The sequence below is a fragment of the Ursus arctos genome, unplaced genomic scaffold (assembly GCF_023065955.2).
Source record: "Ursus arctos isolate Adak ecotype North America unplaced genomic scaffold, UrsArc2.0 scaffold_6, whole genome shotgun sequence".
NCBI lineage: Eukaryota > Metazoa > Chordata > Mammalia > Carnivora > Ursidae > Ursus > Ursus arctos.
Window position 1 is genome coordinate 72184247 of NW_026623078.1, and position 20811 is coordinate 72205057.

The window sequence follows — 20811 nt, forward strand, 5'->3', positions numbered from 1 at the left end:
CTCGTTCTCTCAAGAGAGAAAAACGGCAGATTTATTTTCTTATGGAGGTTTCTTGGTGCAGGGTCTGGCACACATTTCATGCTCACCCAAATCACGTTGCACGAATGTACGTACACAACCTGGTAGGGATGTCCGCGTGTAGGCAGTATCACAGTCGGTGGCCAGAATGACTTCTACTCCCCTACCCGCCCACCAGGGAACCGGGGCTGGCACCGGGGCCCCAGACCCTGCTGCGCGTGCGGAGGCCGGGGAGGGGGCAGGAATCCGGCGGCAGCCACGTGGGCCCCTTCCGCCAGCTCCCCACATCCTTTGTTTCCCACCGGCCTCGGCTCAGGAAGCTTTCTGCGAGTCACCGCGAAGGGGCGGCCGGGGAGCCTGGAGAAGCTATTTCCGTGCAATCCGGGAGGGCGGCAGGCGCGGGAGGGGCGTGGAGGTGGAGGCAGCGCAGAAGGCCCAGTGTTTGCTTTTATTTCATCGAACAGAAGGTTCTATTTGTGGAAGCGAACAGACGCTGGGGATTAGAGCCGGGAGGGGGAAGGAAAAGGAAAAAAAAAAAAGCCACATCCACTACCACGCACAGGTCTTCCCCGGAACTACCGCGTGGGGGTGAATGACTGATTCTGGAATTCATCACCTTTCCTATCCTCCCTTCCTCCGGCTGCAGCCGGGCCTGGGCGGCGCCTACAGCTCCAATCCGAGGTCTCAAGGCGCGCGGCGGTGGAGGGATCTCTAGGGCGAACGGCGTAACCGTCCCGCGGCAGCGAGCGGCTGGTGCCGAGAACCGTGATGCGCGTGCCCGCAGCCCATTGTGCTCGGTGTGAATGAGGAGCGCGCACCAATCAGCTTTCGCTTCGCCCCCCGCGGCCCCGCCCCTCCCGCCCACTTCCCCGGGACCCTGACGTCACGGGAACTTTTCCTCCGCCCCCTCCCCCGGCTGCTAGCGCGGAGCTCCGGGCTTGCGGGAGGGCGCGCGCCGCCTCCTGCCAGTCCCAGCCTGGGGGGTGTGTGCGCGCGTCCCAGCCGGCTCGGGACACACCACCTGCGCCGAAGCGCGCGCACCCCGGAGCATCCCCAGCCTTCGGGCCACCCCCGTTGCCCCCGCGGACCCAGCTCCACCTCCTCTCCCCCCTCCTCTCGCCTTGCCCCGGCCTCCTCCCTCCGCTTCGGTGACTGCTCGCCGGGCGGCAGGGCCCGAGTCGTCGCAGCCATCTCATTGCTCAACCCGGCTTCCCAACTGTTTACACAGCCCGGCCTGTGAGTGTGTGTGTGTATACAGCGTGAGTCACCAAGAGGCGGAGGAGGTGGAGGAAAAGGAGAAGGAGGAGTGCACTGGCCGGGATCGGTGCGGCGCACACACTCACTCACACTCAGTCACTCTCTCCGAGCGCGTCTCGCTCGCTCACACACACGCCGGGAGCCCAGGAGCGCGCAGGATCCCGAGCGCCGCGGAAAAGTTGCTCCGGCTTTCTCTCCGGGACTTCGGGCTTTGGGAAGTGCATTGGCTCCGCGGCTCCGCCGAGCCTGTGGAATCCTGCCCTCGCGGCTCCGGACCTCGGGAACACCAGCCTCCGCCGCCTCTGCCTCCGGGACTGTCGGCGGCCTCGACAACAATAGCGGCGGCCGCCTCCGGCCAGGCGCCCCGAGCCGGTGCCCGCGGAGGTCCCGGGACCCGAGCCGGCCTCTGCTCCCGCCGGACGCGCCGCCAGCGTGCTTCCCGCGTGCAACGCGAGCGCCCGGGAGCGGCTCTTGCCTTGCCCCCCGTGGGGGCTGAGCCGAACTCCGTCTGCAAAGTCCATCCCGCCCGCTGGAGTAGGTCGCGGCGCCTGCACCGAGCCCGCAGCGCCTTCCCGCGCGGATCCCGGGACCTACAAAGCCGGGGCCGGCCCGGCCCGGGACGGGATGCGGGTCGGTCCTGTGCGCTCTGCCATGAGCGGCGCCTCGCAGCCCCGCGGCCCGGCCTTGCTGCTCCCGGCCGCCCGGGGCGCCCCGGCCAAACGCCTGCTGGACGCGGACGACGGGGCGGCGGTGGCGGCCAAGTGCCCGCGCCTCTCCGAGTGCTCGAACCCCCCGGACTACCTCAGCCCCCCCGGCTCGCCCTGCAGTCCACAGCCGCCGCCCGCCGCGCCGGGGGCTGGCGGCGCCTCCGGGAGCGCGCCGGGGCCCAGCCGCATCGCAGACTACCTGCTGCTGCCCCTGGCGGAGCGCGAGCATGTGTCCCGCGCGCTGTGCATCCACACCGGCCGGGAGCTGCGCTGCAAGGTAGGCGCTCAGGGGGTCGGGACCCCCCTGTGGGGTTGCGGGACGCGGTGGTCGGCAAAGGTGCTTGGGGTCTCGCCCGCCGGCGCCGGGGGCCTGGGTGCCACCTGCGGTGACTTGAGCGTGGCGGGCTGCATTTGGCCAGGTTCACCTTTTGAGGGATTGAGGGATTTCGGATGGAGTGGTATAATGGGGGCTCGGCAGGCAAGAGGAAGTGCGGTGTTCAGTGGCTTTATCTCTGTTCTTTGCTTAGCTCCCAGTTTAGCGCACGGCGTTCCAAATAAGTTGTGGAATTGAAATGGATTCCAGGGCCATGCCATTCCCCTTCTCTCATTCTCCTGGCTTCCCCCGCCCCTTGTCCTGGAAGGACGCCCTGCAGTGGGTGCCTCCTTGGAGCTTGGAGCAGCTGGCAGCGGTCTTGCCCGGGCTCCAAGGCACCTGGGCTCAGCTGTGGGTGTGAGGGGGTGGGAAGACAGTGTCAGGCTCGGGGCTTGGGGATTCCGGCTTGAACGCGCGCCGGGATGAGAACCTCGTCCTCCCCAGAGAGCCGTCCGAGGCGGTCTTCCAGCCGGGGCGGGGGATTTGCCCGGCGCAGAAATGTTGGAAAGCCCGCCCCGGCTAGGAACCCTCGCTTCCATTCATGTCTGTATTTTCCGGCCAGCGATTTTCTTTTGAACCTGAGAGATTCCATTCCGGAGGAGACACAACTCCTGGAAACAGGCTCCTCCGCGTGCTCCCCCAGCGCCCACAGACGCACAACATTCCCACAGCCTTTGCGAGCCTGACACCCGTCTCAGACATCCCTGAGGAGCCTCCGGGCTGCTCCTTTTCAACCGAAAGACAGGGTCACCCCTCAGTTAAAGTCGCTCTTGGGTTTTCCGCAACTCACCTGAACTCCAGCCGCCACCCCCCACCCCGGGCTAGCTGCTGCCACCTACTGTCCGACCTGAATGAAATTGCAAATACATGCTCAGCCCAGTTTAAAGCGGGGCGGGGGGGGGAGGGTGGATCTTTTCTTCTCCGTCGCTGGGGCTAAGAGCGGTTTGGGGGAAGATATGTCTGTGGGGCGGGGTGGGGGGGGGGCCGGCAGAGAGATTTTTCTAGCCGGGGCCAGGGCAGCCAGGCCTCAGAGGTGGGGTGGGTCTGGCCATTGTGCAACCCCTTCCAGTTCCTCTGAGCAGATAATAGCTGAATCCAGATGGTGACAGCCCATGTGTCACCGTTTCCAGTTGAGTCTAGGATATGAGTAACCGGACTAAACAAAAGGCCCTTAAAGAGACCAGCTAGTTTCTGAGAGGAGGTACTACCCATTTCCCTGGTAAAGGTGGTGGTGGGAGCTGCCCGCCCCCTCCCCGGGGCAGGGGGGGGAAGGGAGATAAACAAACAAATGTAAAAACCATGGAGAACATCCCATGTCCCTCCTGTGACAATTTTAACTCAAGGCTGCTTATACCTGAGTCAGACTGTAGGCAGGTTGTTTAAGGCTGTGTTGTCACAGTCTTTCTGCGAGTCATCTGTTCCTTCTGACTAATGACAGATCTGCATGTTCCCCAGCCCCTGCTTCCCCCCGGAGGCTGCAGAGTCACCTCATTCTGTGCTCTCTGTGCTGAGAGCTTTGGGTCTGCCGGAGGTCATGCATTTTCAGCTCCTGGAGATCCCAGGGGGGGAACCTTCCGTCAGCTGCTTCCAGCAGCCTCACCTGCAAACAAGGAAGGGCCACAGACGGTGGGGGCTTTAGGGCCTAGCTCTCCTGGGGGGGAGGGTGGCCTCATGAAAGGAGATAACGTATATAGAAGACAGTTCTTTTAAACCATCTGTATAGTAACCCGTGGGTATTTGCTACCCCAGACCCCTGGATGTGGCTGGCTTGGGGTGTTAGAGGCAGCTGGGGCGGCAGAGAAAAGGGGGAGTCAGTGAAGGGAGCCTTACTGTCAACCGAAGGCCAAAGATTGAGGGCTGCCGTCTGGGATTCAGGAGGTAGCCTCCGCTTTCCTAGCCTCCTAAGTGGGGGGGGTTGCCTTCTCTCTGCAGGTGTTTCCCATTAAACACTACCAGGACAGAATCAGGCCTTACACCCAGCTGCCGTCACACAGGAACATCACCGGCATCGTGGAAGTGATCCTTGGGGAAACCAAGGCCTACGTCTTCTTTGAGAAGGACTTTGGGGACATGCACTCCTACGTGCGCAGCCGCAAGAGGCTGCGGGAAGAGGAGGCTGCCAGGCTCTTCAAGCAGATTGTTTCCGCCGTTGCCCACTGCCACCAGTCGGCCATCGTGCTTGGGGACCTGAAACTTAGGAAATTCGTCTTCTCCACGGAGGAGAGGTGAGCAGCCTCCGCAGCTCCTCCTGGGGCCTTTCGGGGCAGGTTAAGTGGTTAGGTGCAGAGTGTGGGTTCAAACCAAAGCCAAGGGCTCAGTTGTCCCACAATTAGTATTTAGAAGTCCTCTCCCGAGGAGCCACGGCCAAGGATGGTTTATTCTGCACCCTTGTGGATGTGGCCTGGGGACACCTTGGTGCTTCTTTCTGTGGGATGTCACATGATGACAGGATGCCCTCCCCACTTCCACTCCAGGATCAAGTTTATTTCCCATTGTTGTCAGAAAGGTCAGTTCTTCTGCAGTACAAATGGTCAACCTGTCCTTCACAACATTGACGCCTAAAGGAAGATTTCAAATCCTTGGCTATACCAAGTGGGGGGCTTTTTTTTTTTTTTTTGTACGTAGATAGTATCACAGAGCTAAGCTGTTGTATTTGCATTCTGCTGCCCTCCTCCTTTGTACCATATTTCTGTCCCACTTCAGGCTGGCCCCCAGTACTTTCTTCACATTCTCTGGTGACTTTTTAGACCTCTTGTTTGGATACATCTTCAGAAAATAGCCACATTGAATAATACATGGATGTTGGCTGGAATTGGTTGCTAAATATAGATCATGACTTCCCTCATAGAGGACAGGATGAGCTTGATAAGAGAATAATGAGACATTAAGATTCAGAGTTGAGGTTTCAGGCAAGGGAATTCAGAAAGCCATAGGAAATAAAACGTACCTGATTTTAAGAGGTGGGCCATATCCCTTATGGGAAGATTAAGAGCAAGAAACCCTTGTGGAATTGTGGAGGGGTGTGCATTATTTGTTGCAGTTACTCACGCGGGGCTGCCCTGACCCGTGCATTTTTCCCCTTACCTCCACATCGGAGGAAAGAGTACAGGGTTGAACTGCCATAAAGCCTCGCTTTATATCTGACCTTGCAATACTTGTTGGAACATACCGATTAGCAAAGAAAAGCAAAGTGTTTGCAATGGAGAAGTTTCCAATTCTTGGAACATGCTCCTTTGATATGTTGATGTATTTTCTGAAACATGCCTTACACACCTCCTTACTAGCTTTTGAAATCAGCATTGCACAGGCGAATGTCATGTGCACGGAGTTTGGCAACCCGAGGGTTAAGCAATGGCAGGCTGACGCTAGTCGTGTAACCAGCACAGGTGCAGGGTTTTAGTACTACAGCAGCCAATCAGGGGCAGACAGTGTGGGTTGAGTCATATTTTCCGTTTACAGAACCAATGGGTATTTTACATAACGACGGGGAGGTCAGGCTGAGGACATACTGAAGTTAGCACATGTATACTACACTCCAGGGAACAGGAAGGCAGGAAGAAAAAAAAAACACAACCAGACCTTTGAGAGGAAAAGAAATTGACCCATTAGCCAGTACCAAATGTTTGCATTCGACTTCACAACAAGTGACTTACTGAAACAGGGCTATTTCAGAGAAGCAGGGAGGAGCACAGTCTGCCACCAGATGATAGAGGTTCCCCAACGTGGCTCTGGGCTTTGGGGGATCCATGACCTGTGGGTGGCTGGGTCCAAGTGAGGAGACACCTGCAGCTTCAGAAGAGAGCCTTTGCCTAAAGATGTTTTTCAGACTTGAGCAGTTACCTGAATAGATAACCCCCCACGTAGAAGAACTAGGCTCAGGCGCTGGTGGGCCGTCCGTGGGTACAGATGGGCCCTGCACCCTTGAAATCCAGCAGCTGCTTCTGTTCGCTTATATAACCTCTTGGTCCAGGCTAAGTGTTCCTTGCAATTAAACACCCCATTCGGTGTAATTAACATTCCTGGCGCCTTTCCCATCACAGTTATCCCGGCCTGAGCCCAGGTGGACAGGGTTCCCTCTGTGGGTATGTGTCTGCGCGAGCAGGAGTGCTGACGACATGAGCATGCTAGCAGTGACTTTGGGCCCCATGTTCTGTAGGGCAGAGTGTGGGCCGGAGTAGCCCTGGCAGTCAGTGGCGTGATAAGAATAAGATGGGCCTGTCGGATGCTCAGGCCCCCTACCCCTCTGTCCCGAAGAAGTAGGGATATACTGTTCTTCCCTGATAGCTTTGTAGAAAATGTCAGCATTCCCCTAAGACAAGCTCCCACTTCTGCAATGTGAACTTTGTAAATTGTGTAACCCTATTAGGATATCTCTTCTAAGCTCTAGCATAATGAATAGTATTTGGGGCTTTGCATCATACCCTCCGCCCCGGGCGCTCTCTCGATACTTTGCAAATGTTTATTGCAGTTTGTATTGGTTTGTGAAATCCTGAGTCCTCGGTGGTTAACAGGGCACTGCTTACTGGATGAAGGGGTAAATGGCATTCCTTAGGCCTTTGCCTTTAGTGCCTGTGGGTGCTGTTATAGAGAAGGCTTTGTTTTTCATAGCAGCTGATCTGGAAGTAATAGCTTGTTTCCTCTCCTGCAGAAGCCAGCTCAGACTGGAAAGTCTAGAAGACACACACATAATCAAGGGGGAAGACGATGCTCTGTCAGACAAACATGGCTGCCCGGCCTACGTGAGCCCTGAGATTCTGAACACCACGGGGACCTACTCCGGAAAGGCGGCCGACGTTTGGAGCCTAGGGGTGATGCTCTACACCCTGTTGGTGGGCCGCTACCCCTTCCATGACTCAGACCCCAGTGCCCTCTTCTCCAAAATCCGCCGTGGACAGTTCTGCATTCCTGACCACATTTCCCCCAAAGCTAGGTGCCTCATTCGCAGCCTCCTGAGACGGGAGCCCTCCGAGAGACTCACTGCTCCTGAGATCTTACTCCATCCCTGGTTCGAGTCTGTCTTGCAACCTGGCTACGTCGACTCAGAAATAGGAACTTCAGACCAGATTGTCCCAGAATACCAGGAGGACAGTGACATTAGTTCCTTCTTCTGCTAATCCCCAAACCTCAGAAACCTCATAATTCTCACACATGGCATTTCCATTTCTAAAGATGGACAGGCCTTTCGGCGTGCTGCCAGCCAGATACGTGATGGCATAAAGATGGTAGCTGCTGAACTCAACATGGCACCCTCCTGTTGGTTGTGATGCATGACTATACGGATCTGAGGAGCACACGCTCTGATCGGCTGCCCTGCAAAGTTGTTTCCCTTCTGAACGATCCCTCGCCAACTGTCCCGCTGTCAGATGTGGGGCGGTTCCTCGTCTCCTGAGGTGACAAAGAGTATGGATATCCTGCAGCACGTGGTCAAGTGAAAGGAACGCGAACATTGTAAAGGGAGAGGAAGTGAGTCGCACAGTGGCATTTTGGGGCAATAACCATATTTTAACAGGGTGACAAATCATTTGGGCCAATAAACCTGCCATCTTCGAACTTGTCTTTGGGAGCTAGACTGTCGCTACCCCAGCTTCTCTATTGGAAAGTTCTTTTTTGGGTTTGGTTTAACACACACCCGTTCTTCACACTCACAGTTACCAATGACCCTGCTCCGTTGTGGGAGCAGACTGTTTGAGGAGCATAGGAGCCTGCCCGAACCACGAACCCAGACTCTCTCCTCCATTTCCTGCCAAGACCTCATTTGCACTAATGCCTTCTTTCTGACCTTGAAACGTCCCCTTCTTTGCTAGAAAAGCACTTACCAGCTGACCGTGGAGAAGCATCACAAAAGATCTGAACTCCTGGCTATTTCAGAACTCTGAGCTCAGACAGAGAGACTGCAGATTTTGTAAAGTCAACTTGAGCACTTGGAAACTGGTAGCTTTGTTGGTTCCCCTCAAACGTTGTCAACATTTAGCCTTTGTTCCCAAGACCATCTCAGGGTGGAGCATTTTGTCTAGCAGGAGAAAGATAAGCAGAGGCTCTCCTCGCCTCTCCCAAGAGCAAATGTTAAACATCTTCGTGCTTTAGAGAAAGTGAATTTTGGATAGTCTTAGACGATTCTCAGACCCACTTCCAGGATTGTACTTTAACCCTTCATGGATATGGTCTGCCTCTGGCATTGTGCGTGCGTTTGGAGTTTTGCATGATGGGTTGTTCGTATTTTAAATTTGGTGTGGTTTACGAATACGTCTCTGTAATCAGCATCTAGAGTGAAATGGCCCCAAAACTTTAAAGTCAGAAGAGGCTTTAAAAGTTAATCTCCTCCGACTTCTTTCCTCTTTCTGCCACCTCCCAAAGCAGAAATCCTCCGCCGCCCGCCCTTCAGCTTCCCTCAGGTGGGAATCCAGCCTCTGTTTGAATGCTTCCAGAGATGGGAGCTCACTACCTACAAAAGCTAGAGCTTAATGGAGAAAACTGCAACTCGCATTAAAAAAACAAGAACACACAAAATATCAGTAAATGTCTCAGTACTGAAATCAGGTGGTTAAACGGGTAAACCAAACATACTGTATTCTGAAAAAATGGCACAAAACCAGGCAGTCATCTTTAAGGGCTACGCCTAGGCAAACAACTAACATGCATTGTGAGAATGCTGTGTATACCTCACGTACTGTGTACTTTGTACATATATATTTTACCTTTTATACCTATCGTCCGATACGTTTTGTTGTTTTGGCTCTGAGGCTTGTTTTGTTGTCTGTGTCTGTCTGAATAACCTGCGTGTCTAAAACCACGTGAAATGTGAATGATTATTGGCAATATTACCTTGACAGAATCATGGGACTCGGAGAAGAGAGAGGACAGAGCCTCTGTCGTACTAACGTGCTCGTGGTTGCTCGACTGTTGTATCTGTGATACATTACCCGGCTGAGGACTCTGGGCTGGCTGGGGCTTCTGCCGGGAAAGCTCGAAACACTAGATCCTTCCTGTACATGTGTATATATGTGAACAGTGAGACGACCGTTTCTGACTTGTAGAGAAATTTTAATAAATCTGGTTTCGTAAATAGGCGCAGTGCATTCCTTTTGAGTCCAATCTGCCTTTGCCTTGTGCAACTTCGTGCTGGGGATGCAAAGGTCTCTGGCCTCAGGGTTTGGAATATCACAGGGAAAGGCAGAAGTAAACAGCTGATGATTATTATGTATGACCTTTGGCAGAGTTGAACCCATTCACTTTTTCCATTGAAGTGGGCAAATTCATTTTGATGGGTGAAGACAGTTTGGTGAAATCGGGTTGGTGAGGGCTGTGGGTTGGTACAGAGCCGAGAAACATTCCAAGAGGAGAATACAACAATCACTCTGGCTTTTGGTCTTTTTTAGGTCAGGGGCCCTTGAGAATTTGATGAAAGCTATGGCTACTTAGAAAAGTGGACACAGACAAATTCAACAGAATTTTGTTACAACTGTTAGAAGTCTGCATGTGTCCCTGAGGGCACCCCAGACTTCCTGCTGAGAACGACCCTCTCCCTCCCCCCCATTAGATGTCATTAAAAAGGCTAATTGAAGCATTTCCTTTTTTCCCTGTAAGAGTAAAAATGGAAATAAAGGAAGGAAAAACTAAAGCGACATTATTTTGAATCACAAAGGTAAAGAGAAAGAAAGGATTCTTATATAATTAGGTTTATAGCTTCTGGGTTACATCAGAATCTATTTTAAATGAAGTAAATTAGCATGGAGAGTGATTTAAAAAAAGACTTTACACTGGAAAACGTTGTAACAAATATACAGACAAATGCACAAAAAAGTGTTTAGCTCTGAATTTTCACAAGCCCAGCACTGGAAGGCACTGGCATGACCAGCCCCGGGATCTGGAACACTTGCCAGGATCCCAGGATCCCCTGTCCCTTTCAATCCTTGTCTGACAACCCCCCTCCAAGGGTCACTCCCATGGGGTAGAATTTTAACTCGTTTTCACAGTGAGAATTAGAATGGAATAAATCAACTCCGGGTTTACATGAAGAGGCAAACAGATGTCACCGATGACAGACTGCCTTTTTCTAGGACTCAGGCTGAGATCACCCAGGAAAGTAGACCTATGACACCAAAGTAAATTGCAACTCAGGCCTCGTGACCCAGGAACTTAAAAGAAATGGAAAAAACACATCAGAAGCAGCGTGGGGAAATGGCCAAATGCCTGAGCAGCTTAGAAACTAGGAAGCTGGGTCATCCCATGAATAGGACCTTTAAAGCCCAAAGTTTCTGGGGCCTCAGAATATGCACTGTACTGTCTCCTTGTTCCAACAAATCTAGACCAGTCTCCGTGTAACTCCTTGGGCATACGGAAGGCTAATACTTTGGACTTCCCTGAGCTTTTTAATCTAAGGATTTCAAAACACTTTGCAAGCAATTAAGGTTACAACATATCTTAGTACTGTTGTTACATGTACCAAGGGAAGAGAAATACGGGTCAGGATTGGCTGGGATGGCATGTGATACCACAGATACATAAATGTAATCTCTTCCACGGTAGGAACAAGTCTGGGGCAATTTCACCCCGTTACACTATAGAAGTTTGGAATGAGAGTGTGTGAGCAGCGGCTGGAAAGCCGATCGCGTTTATTCTACTCGTTGTGGGATTAAATCATGCAAGTAACATCTCCATAACCTTTTGTTCATAGCATACTTTCTAGAAGGTTTACTCTTGCCCTCCCCCTTCCGCTCCCCCCTTTTATATTCACAGAAGCTGAGTGAACTAGGCAAGCCAAATATTATTTGCTCCATTCTGTAGATGAGAAAACTGAGTCACAAGTGTCTTTCAGTAGCTACTCAGGGGTAAGCAGCTCAGAGCTGGGACTTGAACTTGGGTCTTTGGACTCCTTGCTCAATGTTGTTGCTGTGTCTGCACGCTGCAGCATAAAGTCTTCTGGTAGGATGATGATTGAAGGAGGTGGTTTGAGATAAATACAAACACTGAGCCTTTAGCCCAGTTAACCTCTTCAAAACGACCCAGTACATCAGTCATAAAGGTGGGAGCGTTACGCAAGGTGAGAGATACGTGATTGAATAAACAGTGCACCCACCATGTGCCAGGCCCCGTAGGCCTTTGGGAAACAGATGACCCAGACTCGGTCCTAGCTCACTGAATGGGAAGCTCCACGGGGTCAGGGACTGTGACAGGCGTATTCACCCTTGGCTCCCCAGTGCCCAGCTCAGTGCTTGCCTCAAGCAAGGTGTCCAGTGTCAACATGGATGGACAGACAGATGGATGGATGTCTTCCAGCACCTCAGAGAGCCACAAGCAAGGAAACAGAAATCTTGTGAGCTGGGTCTTGTCCTAGCTCTGAACCCCTTCTGCTGTATGACCTTGAACAAACAGATCTGCCACCGTGGGTCTTATTTGTTCATCTTTAAACGGGAGTGATGCTCCTTGATTTCTTTCCTCCGTCCCTTCAGCTGCCATTCTGGGAAAACAGAATGATTCTGTGATTCTGTCAAAATAGGTCCTATAATGATCTTGGTCAGACTGACCATGGGAATAGTTTTGTGCTTCCTTTTAAAACGGCACAGCCGAGTGATTGGTTTCCTTGTCTAATTTCACTCCGGGCAAAGAAAGGCCTTGCAGCAATGAAGATTACGGAATTGACTTGTCAACAGGCCTTTGGCGGGGAAAGGGAGGGCAGGTGTTTAGTTAATCGCCCCCTCCTGCCCCTCAAAAAAAAAAAAAAAAAGAGAGAGCGGGATCTCATTACCAACCCCATGGAACCGCCCACATCAGGTTTTCGTGGATTCTGTAACGATCCCAACTGCAGTCAATGACTTGTGGTTCTTAGGGGAGGTAGGAGGGCAAGATGTCTCCAAACAGCACACCTCAGTCTTCCTAGAGGTTTGACGGCACGTACCTCCTTCTATCTTCTCAGCAACCCTGTAAGGTGGGTGACCTGTTCCCATTTAACAGATGTGGTTGCTGAGACCCAGAGGCAGGACTGTGTGCTCCAGTTCCTGCAGCCAGCGGGGGGAGGGGTGGACTCCAACCCAGGCCTGGTAACTGCAGGCCTTTGCCCATTCCTGTCTTGTGCTTTGCAGACTGGCTCTGACAGGTGCTAGACCAGCGACACAAAGTCTTTTATTTGGAGCAGCCATTTTGCTGGGACATTTTTTTGCCAGGAAGTGTAGGTATGCTGGATTAGTTCTGTTTCCGGGCTATGATTTCTACCAGCTGAGATTTATCAACAGGGTGCTTACGGTGTACTAAGAAGATTAGCAAAGGATTACCTCCCAGCACCCCTGTAAAGCACGCAGTACTGCTATTATCCCCTTTGGACAGATGAAGAGCCTGAGGTTCAGAGAAGGTAAGGGATTTGCCCAAAGTCACACAGCACAGCATTCATTTGCTAATTAACACACCCACAGCCCCTAAGGCCTATTGTCCCTTTGTTTTTGCAACTGGGAGGGGACTTTCTAAACTTCAGAAACTATTTATTTAGTCTTAAATGTGGTGTGGTGTCCTGAAACAGAAAGAAACTATTGATGGAAAAATGAGTGAAATCCACACAAAGGCTGGAGTTGAATCGATAATGACGTGCCTGCGTTGGTTTCCTGGTTGTGACAACTGTGCCACGGGAAGGTAACGTGGTAACATTGGAGCAAACCGAGTGAGGGACTCTGAAACTTTTCTGTAAATCTAAAATTATTCCAAAATGACAAGCTTCTTAGTAAACATTAAGTCCACACTGCCCCCATTTTCAGCAAGGGGAAATCGAGGCTGAGACCTGGAGGCCACAGCCAGAGAGCGGCAAGGACCCTGCAGACCCAGCCTCCCCAGGCCCTGGGGTGCGGGCTGGTGTGACCTTCCAGAACGCGTCTAGAGCAGAAGGAGGTGAATGTGAGGCGTTTCCATGGAATGTGTCAGAGACTTTTCTTGCCACAGGACATGACATTTTGAAAAATCAGTTGTCTCGGTCTGACCTTTAGACCAGTGACTCCGCGAGTGTCTCTGTCAGTTTCCTCATCTGCTCGTGGCTCTCGCTCAGCCGTAGCAGCGGAGCCAGGCAGGGGGCTGTGCTCCCTCCGAACTTTAATTCCACGCCTCATTAGCTCCATGGCCCCGGGGGTGAGCTGGGGAAATATCTGTGCAAGGAAAGCTTGCCCTCTGTCTGAAGAGGAAGGCCTGTGGGAATCGGGGCTCTGTACGCTCCAGACACATTTCTCATCCGGGCTCCAAGTCAAGAGGGTGTCTGGTCTCTGGGAGGTGAAGAGCCAGCGGGCCTGCTCCCCGCCTTCCCGGGGACGGTTGCTCAGTCTGTGCCCTGCGCCCGGGCTGGCAGGTGCCACAGCCCCCAGCAGCAAGGAAGCAGGTTAGTCCAGCATCACCCCTGTGCTACAGCTGGCAAAGCCGTGCCCGAGAGGGGAATGAACAGCCAGTTCCCAGTCGATGCTTGTCTTGTATCTGGAAATTTCTTTCTCCATAGCCAGAGTTAGAGTTGGTTTCCCAAGTTCCTGCTGATAAGCATCTTTCTTACTTCTTCGCTGGGGAAGTGAATCTGTGGATGACATTTCCCCCGGCAGCCCCCCAACGCTCAGTATTTCTCAGACATATTGCTCCACAGCCGGTGTCTTCCATGAGCACAGACAAGGAGTAATGAGAGTGACGGTGAGGGAAGGAACCCACATGTACAGAGTTCGTGGTATCTGCCCGGCGCTGCTGCTGTGGCCCTTTACAAGCGTGGTCCCATTTCATTCTTAGGACAACTCTGTGAGGCAGGCATTCTTATTTGTCCCGTCTTACAGGTGAGTCCGTGAAAGCCCAGAGAGGTGAAGTAACTTGCTCAAGGTCACACAGAGAGTGAATGGGATCTGAACACGGGGAGTCTCACTCCAAAGAATGTGCCTTTAACATGTGGCTGACCTGCCCCCATTTTGACAGGGGTTCACCTTTTATATTTTATTCTCACAATTAAAGTCCTATCATGCCAGTACACCCTGACCTCCATTGAGGGAAAACGCTTTGCAGTTGACACTTTGCAAAGCTAGGGGTGAAGAGGAAAAAGTTTGAACATCAGCGTTAGAGGGACCTGGCAGCAAATCCTAGCTCTGTAGCTCATCAGCCTTGGGAATGAGACAAGTCACCGGACCTCTTCCTGCCTCAGTCACAGCAACAACTACTCCCGAGGCTGTGGCAGTGCGGGTGACATGAAGTAATGCATGTCCCGGGCCAGCCCCAAGGTGCCACGCGGCTGCCTTGAAAGTCAGGCCCATCCCTTGGAAATGGAAAGAACCCAGGCAGGGAGGTCAGACAGACCTGGATTTGGATCCCAGCCTAGCTACTTATTTGCTCTGTGACCTTCAGCAAATTGCAAAACCTCTCTGACCCAGAATGTCCTCATCCATAAAATGGTACATAACAATGGTGTTTTGCAGAGTTGCAGCTCTGCCGGCAGTGTTGGCGATAAATCACACCAAGGACCTGGCCTGGGATTGTGGTCAGAGATTAGCGTTCCCCTTGTCATTCTTCAGTGTTTCCCCCTCCCTCCTTGGCCTTCCCTACTCTTTCCCTTCCGGTTTACAGGCTCGCTGAAGTTAGAGTGTTGACTGTCCTGGGGGACAGCTTGGAGGGGAGGGTCAGTGGCAGGGAGCAGGGCAGTGCCCTGGGGGTCAGCCTTCCCACCACCTGCTGCCTGGGGGCCTGCCGACCTTGACCTTAGGCAGTGCAGGGGCAAGCAGTCTGGCTTCTCTGACCTTGTCTAGCAGTCCTGCTCCTCTAGGGTGTCAGAAACTCACCGTGGGCAGGGGGTGGGGGTGTGTGACTTGAAACCGCCATTTTGGGGCTACCATCTTGTTTCCCAGGACAGAGGTCTCACTGGATCCCACAAGGAGAGAAGGGATTAAACAAATGTACATGTGGCCAGTTCCTGCGGAGGGAGGGGTGGCTTAGTCCCGGCCAGGAGGCTGGCAAAGAGAGGAGGCTGGAGTCACGGAGGCCCGGGGTTTAAAGTGGGGCCCAAATACCTACCCACCTCAGCCTCAATTGCCTTATTTGTGAAATGGGGTTAGTAAGAATTCTCACCTCCTGAGATTGTGTGGTTGAAACGAGATCCTGCCTGTAAAGCATTTCCCTGACATACACAAAATGCTCAGCAAATGTCGGCTACCAATAACCGGTGTGAAAGATAGACCAAAGCAGCAAGTCAATCCATCAAAAAAAAATATATCCTCAGCAACGCTTCTCATGAGTGGGCCTGGAGGACCTCGTCAAAATGCGGATTCTATTCATCAGGGCCGGAGCCGGGCCTGCGACACTGCATTTCCCACCAGCTTCCAGGTGTAGTCGATGCTGCTAGCCTACCTACCAACCACAGTCAGAGCAGCATGGGGTTGAAACCCATGTACAGAGACCTGGCAGGTCTCAGTTAAGATGAGCTAATTTCTGAAAATGGGTCAGTTTTGGGTAAATCTGGGAGGAGGGGAGGGAGAGAAAGGACTATTTTGAGTAGCGATTGGCATCGGGCGTGTTGAATGAATTATCTCTTGGGATCCTTGCAGCATTGCTGAGGGACGGTCTCATGTCCACTGTGCAGGTAGGGAACGGAGACTCAGTTCTTCAGCGCTCAAGGTCCCAAAGCTTAGCAAAAAATGGGACTGAGACATGGCCTTGCGTCACCTTGCCTCCAATCCATCACCCATCCTGTCACTTTGGACCTCGGAGGCAATGGCAGCAGCCTAAGAACATAGCCGAGATGATCCTACACCAGCCACCCCTTGCCTTTGGACCTCAGTTTCCCTGCCGACAGTGAGTGGCCTGGGTGTAAATGACCTCTAGCGCCCCCCTTACCTGCTGTCGGAAGAGTTTTTCTGTCCCTGTGTGTGCCACTTGTACTCAGCATTCCCTTGGCTGCGTCCCCACTCTGCTTCCTAACTCGGTGCTGATGTTCTAATTGCAGACATACCGACGTCACCCGTCCGCTTAGGAACACTGGCAGAGCTGCTGGCCCCGGGCGTCTTCACCATAGCAGGCCAAGCGATGCCGCGGTCACCAGAATAAACTCAGCACCTGGTCCAGAGAGAACATTCTTCTATACCCCAGAGATGGGCCTCTCAGCGTCGCTGCAGGTAGAGAAGGCCACTTGCGTCAACTTGAAGTCATGCGGGATCTAGTTTCACCAGGAGCCTAGGCTCAGAGTCTTAACCCCATAGGGCCCGAGTGCTACAGAGATAGATTTGAGCCTACACGGGGAGAGGCAGACAGACCCGCATGGACTCCCGCGTACGTCGTGGGCTCGTAGAGAACTGGGCAGAATTTCAGAAGAGCATGTTGCCAGAGCTATCATATCTGGGTTAAACCTTGGGGTATGACATTAGGCAAGTTATTTATTCTCCTTGGGCCTCTTCTGTAAAAGAAGACAAATGTTGGTAGTTGTTTGGTGGGGTTCTGGTGAGAATTAAACGAACTAATACAGGAGCGCCGGGTGGCTCAGTTGGTTCAGCGTCCGACTCTTGGTTTTGGCTCAGGTCATGATCTCAAGGTTGTGAGATCTGGCCCCGTGTTGGGCTCTGCACTCAGCACAGAGTCTGCTTGAGAGTCTTTCTCTTCTTCTCCCTCTGCCCCTCCCCTGCTTGCACGTGCACACACTCTCTCTAAATAAATAAGCTTTAAAAAAAAAAAAAAAAGGTAAATGAGCTAATACATGCAAACCATCCCATGCCAGCCATCCTCGTAAATGTGAAATATGTGAGAGTAGAGATTTTTCTGTTCTGTTTGTTATTGGATACCCAGATCTGGAACAATGCCTAACACATAGTAAATGTTCACAAATATTTATGCAATGATTAAATTAGGGAGCCTCTAGAGTGGTGGTTTTCGAACTGTGTTCCAATGAACCCTAGGGTGTCTGGGACCGCTGAATGATGGGATGGAGGGAGTGTGAGAGTAAGAAGTTGAAGAGGAACCAGCATCATTCTGCTCCCTTCCCCTGCCCAGATCCTCTCTGATTTATATGTTATAAATGTGGTTTTCTGGGTAAAATTTTATTTGGAGGGTTTTTGCAGCTGAAAAGCAGTTGGGACATCATTAATATCCAAAATTTATTTCCTAGACCACCTACCTTATATTGTCCTGGGGAAGGGTTAAGAATCCTGGTTCTCTGACCCCACACATGATCTACTGAATCATATTTTCTGGGGAAGGAGCATGCATTTTTAATCAGTTTCTTAAGGCATTCCCATTCATACTATCGTTTGAAAAACACATGTCTAAATCATGTTACAAGTGGGGAAATTGAGGCCTTGTTAGGTGAGGTGCCTGGATCAGGGTCTCCAGGGGGATGTTGGAAGGACTGGTTGGTGTAAAGGTGTCTTAACTCCTAGACCAGTGCTCTTCCCAGGCTACAGCTTCTATGACCCTAAAACAGGAAAGCCCCTTGTGGGCCCAGGTGCTGAGAGGAGTTGTGGCAGGGAGACAGGAAGCTGGTCAACATTCTCTTGGCCTTGGGGCAACTGTCTGCCTCTTGGAGCTTGGGCTTTGCCCACACATGCCCCAGGGTGGGCACTCAGTGGGTGTTGGTCCAATGCAAGGAGTAAGTGAAAGAATGATATTCTTATGGAGTGATATAAACAAACAGTATATGATATAAGGGCAGGTAGTACTAAGCTCTGCAAAGAAAATAAAACTAGGTAAGAGATAGAGAGTGATGTGTTGAGGGGCACCTGGGTGGCTCAGTCATTAAGGGTCTGCCTTCGGCTTAGGGCGTGATCCCGGCATTCTGGGATCGAGCCCCACATCGGGCTCCCTGCTCAGAGGGAAGCCTGCTTCTTCCTCTCCCACTCCCCCTGCTTGTGTTCCCTCTCTCGCTGGCTGTCTCTCTGTCAAATAAACAAATAAATAAAATCTTTAAAAAAAAAAAAAAGAGAGTGATGTGTTGAGGGACCATTTTAGATAGACTATGTAGATACTGTTTTGGAGGAAAGGCCTCTTCTGAGGAGTGACATTTGAATAGAGACCAGAGGGTTGTGGGAGATGGAGTTGTCCGATGGAAGGTAAAGGAGACAGTGAGTGCAAAGGCCCCGAGACAGGAAAGTGCTTGGTGTGCTTGAGAACCTGCAAGGATCATTTGAAGTTGACATGAGACAATGTGGGAAAATTTCTTAGGACAATGTCTGCCGTACATATTGGCTGTTAATATTAGTAATGTCATTTTATCCTCATGATGTAAAGGACAAGTACCATCAGATTTACCTTTTATTTTACTTTATTCTATTTGCTGTTATTTAAAAATCATTTTCATTAAGATGTAATATCCCTACAATAAAAGTCACCTTTGTCTGGTGAATAGATGGATGAGACTTGCCAAATGCTTGGATATCAAACATCAGATATCAAACATTTCCATCGCAGAAAGTTCCCTTGTGCCCTTTGTAGCAAATCTCATTGACCCACAGCCCCTAGCAATCACTGACCTGATTTCGGTCTCTTGAGTTTGTGAATCAAATGGATATAATCTTTCGTGTCTGTGTTCTTTCACTTAGCAGAATGCTTTTGAGAATCCTCTGTGCTGTTGAATGTATACCAGGGTGTTCTTTTTTTATTGCTGAGTAATATTCCATTGTGTGGATATACCACATGTTTATCCTATCATCAGTTGAAGAACAACTGCATTGTTTCCAATTTGGGGTTATGAATAAAGCTGCCACAAACATTCATGTACCTATCTTTGGGTGGATACATGTTTTCATTTCTCTTGGCTAAATACCTAGAAGTGGGATCGCAGGATCATATGTTTAACTTGATGAGGAATCAATTGGTATTTTAGCCATCCTGGTAAATGTGTCATGGTATCTCATGATGGTTCTGGATTCCATTTCCCTAGTGACTAAGGAGGCCCAGGATCTTCTTCCGTGCTCGTCTGCCCTCTCCTTCTCTTCTTTGGTAAAATCTCTGCTCAAGTATTTTGCCTACTTTTCAACTGGGATGTTTGTTTTCTTATTGAGTTGTGGGAAACTTTTTAAATTTTCCAGATGCAAGTTTTTCACCTAAGATGCATTTTGCAAATAGTTCTTCCTCTTCTATAACTTGTCTTTTCATGTTTGAAGAGTACCTTTGGAGGAAGCAAAGTTCTACATTTAAAAAAAGGATTTATAAAATTCCAGTATAATCAGTATATAGTGTTATATTAGTTTTGAGTGTACAACATAGTGATTCAACAATCCCATATATTACTCGGTGCTTATAATGACAAGTGTACCCTTCATCCCCATCACCTATTTCCCCATCCCCAAACCCACCTCCCCTCTGATTACCATCAGTTTGTTCTCCTTAGCTAAAAGTCTGTTTTTTCGTTTGTCTGCATAAAGAAGATGGGATTTCTATATTATATTCCATTATATATAATATTTCATTCCATTATGTATGATATGATATGATAGGATATATAATGGAATATTACTCAACTGTGAAAGAGTGAAATCTTGCCATTTGCAACAACATGGATGGAACTAGAGGTTATAATGCTAAGTGAAATAAGTCAGTCAGAGAAAGTCAAATACCATATGATTTCACTCATATGTGGAATTTAAGAAACAAGACAAACAGACAAAGAAAAACGTTTTACATTTTTATTAAGCCCAATTTACCACTTTTACCCTTTATGGTTTACATATTTTCTGTTATAAGAAAAGGCCTGCCTAACCCAAGGCTACAAAAATTGTATCTACCCTACATTTACTTTTTTCTAAAAGCTTTGGTGTTTTAGGTTTTATATTTAGGTCAATGATCCATCTTGAGATCTTGAGTTAACTTTTATATGTGATATGAACTAAGTTATAGATATATAAACAATCGATTGTCTAATTGTTCCAGGGGCATTTGTTGAAAGATCTACTTTCTCATAGCAAGACAGAAAGATGTAAGGCTTTGCCCACCATTCCCTATAGAATAGAATTTCCAATCCTTTACGGGAGATGGCAGAGAAGGGGTGAGGTCACAGATTAGGATGGGAGGGAAGGGGTGAAGCCTCGCATGAGAATTGGAGCTCTGAGTGACCCACAAGTGGCCCACATGGGAATGGACAGTGAGCCCCTCTATGACGAAACCACCAGTGCAGAAGTGGGGTGCAGGCCTGCCCGGGAGGTGCCTGGTGGGCTGTTTCTCTCGGTGTTCTCAGAGATTTGTACTCGTCTTGCGTAAACTGCAGATTAGGAAAGCATTAGGTAACGAGAGGGTGGCCAGAGCCTATTACACACCAGCCTGGCGTGGGGCCACGGAACGCAGCCTGCAGGGGTGGCCTTGCCTCGCAAATCAAATAGAGCTGGAGCCAGGACAGGGATGGCTTCCTCTCTCCGTCCTGTAGCCAGAAGGGAGGTACTGCCGGGTCTGGCTGTGTCTGCAGCCTCCGTCGTGTCTCATGGCCTCTGGAGGTGGCAGTGGGAGGGGACACTGGGAGCCCCCCTGGGAGTGACGTCATTTATCCCC

At 50.8% G+C, this 20811-nt stretch overlaps 1 protein-coding gene and 1 long non-coding RNA gene across 4 annotated transcripts; one reads left to right on the plus strand and one right to left on the minus strand.

Moving 5' to 3' along the window:
- The first annotated feature begins 1878 nt into the window (after positions 1-1878).
- TRIB1 (tribbles pseudokinase 1) lies at positions 1879-9418 on the plus strand. 3 transcript variants are annotated; one of them, XM_026495417.4, is made up of 3 exons: positions 1879-2259; positions 4288-4580; positions 7004-9418. In XM_026495417.4, exons 1-3 carry the CDS (start codon positions 1900-1902, stop codon positions 7467-7469), a joined length of 1119 nt encoding a protein of 372 aa, XP_026351202.1. In that variant the 5' UTR covers positions 1879-1899; the 3' UTR covers positions 7470-9418. The 3 variants fall into 3 exon arrangements, with proteins under 3 accessions (XP_026351202.1, XP_057163722.1, XP_026351204.1); XM_057307739.1 differs by lacking the exon at positions 1879-2259 and adding an exon at positions 3367-3981; XM_026495419.4 differs by lacking the exon at positions 1879-2259 and adding an exon at positions 3367-3556.
- Positions 9419-10015: 597 nt separating this feature from the next.
- On the minus strand, positions 10016-16415 carry LOC130542871 (uncharacterized). The gene is made up of 2 exons (XR_008957739.1): positions 16180-16415; positions 10016-11812 (listed from the first exon to the last, which is right to left on the minus strand). It is a non-coding gene; the product is annotated as an uncharacterized LOC130542871 (long non-coding RNA).
- Between the last annotated feature and the right edge of the window lie 4396 nt (positions 16416-20811).